Source organism: Suricata suricatta, chromosome 11, assembly GCF_006229205.1.
Source record: "Suricata suricatta isolate VVHF042 chromosome 11, meerkat_22Aug2017_6uvM2_HiC, whole genome shotgun sequence".
Classification (NCBI taxonomy): Eukaryota; Metazoa; Chordata; class Mammalia; order Carnivora; family Herpestidae; genus Suricata; species Suricata suricatta.
The window spans coordinates 14423207-14428555 of record NC_043710.1 but is presented as its reverse complement, the minus strand read 5'-3'; the positions used below and the strand labels follow the sequence as shown (position 1 = coordinate 14428555).

At 35.2% G+C, this 5349-nt stretch overlaps 1 protein-coding gene across 1 annotated transcript in view; it reads right to left on the bottom strand.

The window, feature by feature from the left end:
• Window positions 1-5059: 5059 nt before the first annotated feature.
• Window positions 5060-5349, bottom strand: part of LOC115272236 (olfactory receptor 4P4-like) — a 10510-nt gene continuing 10220 nt past the window's right edge. The window contains 1 exon segment of the mRNA XM_029915310.1: window positions 5060-5349. Within this exon segment, the coding sequence (XP_029771170.1) occupies window positions 5060-5349 (290 nt within the window).

Sequence of the window (5349 nt, the reverse complement as noted above, 5' to 3'; positions counted from 1 at the left end):
CTCAACCTCTCCTCCGCTCTCTCTCTCAAGGTATGTAAACTAGCTTAAACTAGTGATACTAAGTGTCACTTCTTCTTGATTTCAAAGGAATAACTTTTAGTATTTCACAGTTCAATATGTTGTTTGTTCTAAAATATTTATATGTGGGGCCACTTGGTGGCTCAGCTGGTTAAGCATCTGACTTTGGCTCAGATCATGATTTCATGGTTTGTGAGTACAAATTCTGCACAGATCTCTGAGCAGACAGTGCAGAGCCTGCTTTGGATCCTGTCTCCCTCTCTCCACTGTTCTCCAGATTGGTTCTCTCTCTCTCTCTCTCTCCCTCGATAAGTAAACATTAAAATTTTTAAGTAATTATTTAAAATATTTATAGATGATACTTTGGGGATTAAGATACAGTTAGGTTTATTTCAAGTTTTTATTTAAATTCCAGTTAACATGCAGTGTAGTATTCGTTTCAGGTGTAGAGTTTAGTGATCTAACACTTAAATACAACACCCAGCACTTTGGCTAAGATCATGTATATTTACAGTTAGGAGTTAACATCATCTATGCATGCCATAATGTAGTTTTTGTTTTAACATTAGCTAGAGGGGTGCCTGGGCATCTCAGTCAGTTAAGCATCTGGCTTTGGCTCAGGTCATGATCTCACAGTTCTTGGGTTCGAGCCCCGCGTCAGGCTCTGTGCTGACAGCTAGCTCAGAGCCTGGAGCCAGCCTCAGATTCTGTGTCCCCCTCTCTCTTTTACCCTCCCCTGCTTGCTCTGTTTCTCAATAATAAATAAAAAACATTAAAAAAATTTTAACAAAGCTAGAAATTTACCTCTAAGCATTGGTATACTTTTTTTGATAAATATTATCCTTATAGTTTTATTTTTATTTATTCTCTTATTTCTATTATGATTTTCACTGATTTTAAAAAGTGCTTAAATTACCATATATTTGCGACTTAAATTTGCATTTATTTTTTTATTCCTAATTTAACTGAATTATCATCAGATAAGTGCCCTGAATGTTGGAGATAATTTGACACTTGTTCAGAATAAATTTGTAGCATCAAATAAGATGGGTTCTTTTAAATAACTTCTATTCACTCACAAGCTGATGAGTGTAGCACTTTTTATATATCCATAGTTTGCTGCTTATTACTTTGGATCAAATCCTGTATAACTTTCTATATGAATACACATTCAAATTTGTTACTGTTTAATTGTTGAAAATTATATCAATTTATAATAATTTTAGGAATTAGGTTTGGCTCTAGTCTTAAAGTCTATTTTGTTTTATATATACATATATATACTTATATAACATGATATATCATATACATAATTTCTTCAAATACCACTGCATTTTGACTGTTCTAACATTTTCGTGCCTTTATTTTTAATCTTTACAAGGCCTAGGGGTTAGGTGCATCTTTTGTAAAAAGCACATATCTGGGACACCTGGGTGGCTCAGTTGGTTAAGTCCCAACTTCGGCTCAGGTCATGATCTCATAGATTATGAGTTTGAGCCCCACGTCAGGCTCTGTGCTGAAAGCTCATAGCCTGAAGCCTGCTTGAGCTTCTTTGTTTTCCCCTCTCTCTACCCCTTCCCTGCTTTCATGGCCTCTCCTCTCTTCAAAAATAAACACACATTTAAAAATATTATTTAAAAAAGCATGTATCAGTGGATGATATATATGTGTGAAAATACATGTTTCAAAATGTTCAAAGCAGCTCAACTCAAAATATCCTTAAATGGGAAATGGCCTAAACGTCTAGCAACAAAAGAATAGATCAGCCATCACATATCCAAGTAGAGAGATACTATACATGAATGAAAGTGGTTGAAATAGAGATAAAATATGAAGCCTGAATCTCACAAACTTGCTAATGAGAAAACAGAATCTTAAGAGCACAATCTGCACCTCTATTTCTCTACAAAATCAAAAACAAGGTAATTTTAATCAACTTTATAGTTGAAGATAGTGATTACTTTCAGAAGGTGATGATTTTAAAGAAGTACAAAGAGGACCTGTGGTATGGTATGCTGGTAATGTGTGACTTAATCTGATTGCCAATTGCATGAGACTGCTCATGTAACGACCTACCCACTCTACACATGAAATTATTTCTCTTCTTATAATAAAAGTGGTCTTTTTTGTAGATTTTAGTTTTTTGGGGTTTGAGTTTTTATTTTATTTTGTTTTGTTTTGTCTTGTTTCATCTTGTTTTTGTAGAAAGACAGGGAGAGAGAGATAATCTGAAGTAGTCTCCACACCCAGCACAGAGCCCAACATGGGGCCCAATCTCAGGATCATGAAATTATGACTGAGCTCATGGCCTGAGTCCAAATCACGATTCTGATGCTGAACTGACCTAGCCATCCAGGTGCCTCTGAGATTGGTCATTTTAGGTACATACCCTTTCAACCTTTCGACTGACAAATGTTTTGTGATGTTTTTTCAAAAGAAAAATCAAATCTTGCAATATTTTGTTTCTTCATTAGTAGCTGCTGTCATAATAATTCGTCCATTTTCTCTCTGCTATAAAAACTCTACTTAATTTTATCTCCTTAATCACTTTTTTCTGCTCTTTATGCTTCTTAGAGCAATTCTCCCGAAATGATTATACCTCCTGCATTACACTTGCCAAATCTAAAACTTTCAGAATTGTAACTATCTTGCTTTTCAGAAAATTCCACTGTCCAGTCCTTTCTGTGTTATAATTGCAGTGTTTCTTAAGAGATCTTAATTTTTAAAACTATTAAGCCTGAGCAAAAGACTTTACACTAAAGTTGAAAGACTTTATCTGGTTCTAGTAGAAAATCTTTTCAGAAGGCTCTTCTTCATTGAGTTATAAGATGACTTCATTTAGGTATTGGACTACAAGGTACTTTTTAATGAGTAAACTTTCTTTTTTAGAGCAACTTTACTTTCACCACAAAATATAGTGGAAACGACAGAAGTCCCATATACCCTCCACCTCTCACTAGGAAAATCTCTCCCTCTGGAGTGCTATATTTGTTATAAATAAATGAACCTGCATTGACACATCATTATTCCCCCCAAATTCAATTTACATCAGTGTTAATCCTTGGTGTTTTACATTCTTTGGATTTTGACATGTATAATGACAATATCCAAATGTAGTAACATACAGAACAGTTATTCTACCCTAAAACTTTATTTCCCACCAACGTATCCCTCTACCTTCCATAATCCTTGGTGTCCACTGACTGATATTTTTGTTGTTTCCATAGTTTTCCCTTTTCCAGAATGTCATGTATAGGTGGTCCCCAACTTACAATGGTTTGACTTAAGCTTTTCTAACTTTACAGTTGTTCAAAACTGATACACATGCAGTAGAAACTGTACTTTAAATTTTGAATTTGAATCTTTCCTTGGGCTCCTGATATGAATTGTGATACTCTCTCGTGATGCTGGGCAGGGGCAGTGACTTGCATCTCCCAGTCAGCCAATCGATCGCCATGGTCAAAGATCAACACATTCTGTGCCTGTACAGTCATTCTGTTTTTCACTTTTGGTACAGTACTCAACTAGTACATAAGATATTAAATGCTTTATTATAGGTAAGCCTTTTATTTGATGATTCTGCCCCCACTGTAGGCTAATGTAAGTGTTTTGACTACACTCAAGGTAGGCAATACTGAGCTATGAAGTTTGGTAGGTTGGGTGTATTATATTCATTTTTGACTTAAGATTTTTTCAACAAAATATGAGTTTATCGAGACCACCTCCATTGTAAGTCAAGGAAGAACTGTAGTTGAAATCATAAAAAAGATAGCTACTTTACATTGGATTCTTTTATTTTTAAATATGCATTTAAGTTTCCTGCATATATTTTCTGAACTTAATGGCTCAGTTTTTAGTGTTTAAACGTATATCATTCTCCAAACGTACAATAGTTTATTTATTCACCTACTGAACATCTTAGTTGCTTCCAAGGTCTGACGATAATGAAAAAAAACTCTGGTGAATATCTGTGTGCACCCAAAATGCTTTTTGGTTTTTTCTTCATTTATTTTGTAGTTAGATCACATCTTATTTATCTTTTGCTAGCTTGCTCTCTGTCATTGCAGTAGGAAAAGTCTTAAACTGTGGATGCAAAGATGAATGATTTACTTACCAAGTTTAGGCAAGTATCAGGGAGTCAGCTCTTACATTTTAATATATATAGTGTCTTACATTACTGGGTAATGTTGTTAAATTCTGCCTAATAGATGGAGTACTAGTAAGTGTGTTACAGCATTCTGAATTCTAGACTTTCTTTTTTTAAAATTATTTTTAATGTTTTATTTATTTTTGATACAGAGAGAGACAGAGTATGAGAGGGGGAGGGGCAGAGAGAGAAGGAGACACAGAGCTGGAAGCAGGCTCCAGGCTCTGAGCTGTCAGCACAGAGCCCGATGTGGGGCTCGAACCCATGAAAGTGAGATCTGACCTGAGCTGAAGTCGGAGGCTTAACCTACTGAGCCACCCAGGCGCCCTTGAAATCTAGACTTTCATTCTGTCTTCACTACTTATTGATTTCAGTGGGATATCAGGAGAACTGACCCTCAGGAACCATATAAAAGCAGATTCTATCTCTGTATGAACTAGAGGATGTACATACAAATGTTGTATACGAAATTTAAATTCCTTTAATTTTAGATTATAACTTTCTTTTTTGGATTTCAACCTCTAACCTATCCAAGAGTGTCTGTCATTGTGTGGTCTGTCCTCTAAGGCCAAAGTTTTAATAATATTATCATTAAAATATTTTCACTGTAATGCACTAATTAATATAGCATTTTTTATTTGTTTTGGCCCAATTGTATTTTCACGTAGGTTACCCTACATATACCCCACAAAACTGACTTAGTTGCAATTAATTTTGGCATACAAGAATTAATATTTGCTTAGTGATTACTTTAAACTTGTACTCCTATTGTTTGCATTCATTCAATTAATGAGAGTGATAGTTTACAAATTCTATGAGATCTTCCCCACTTTTTTCATTCAGACCTCCCCGCTTTTGTTTCTGAAAGTTGCTTAGCCAATAAGCTTCTTCAAATTAATTGCGTGTTTCCCTTGACAATAATGTTTGACCCCAAACTTTCCTCATGGTGTTTTTCATCTCTGAGTTTCTCAGAGTGTAGATTAAAGGATTGAACATAGGAGCAATGATGGTGTAAAATAGAGCAAATATTTTGTCCTCGGGGAAAGTAGTAGGTGGTCTAAGGTAGATAAAGATTGCTGGTGCAAAAAATAAGATGACCACAGTGATGTGAGACCAACAGGTAGAGAGGGCTTTGCGTCTTCCCTCAGCTGAGAGATTTCTTAAAGTGAATAATATAATACCAT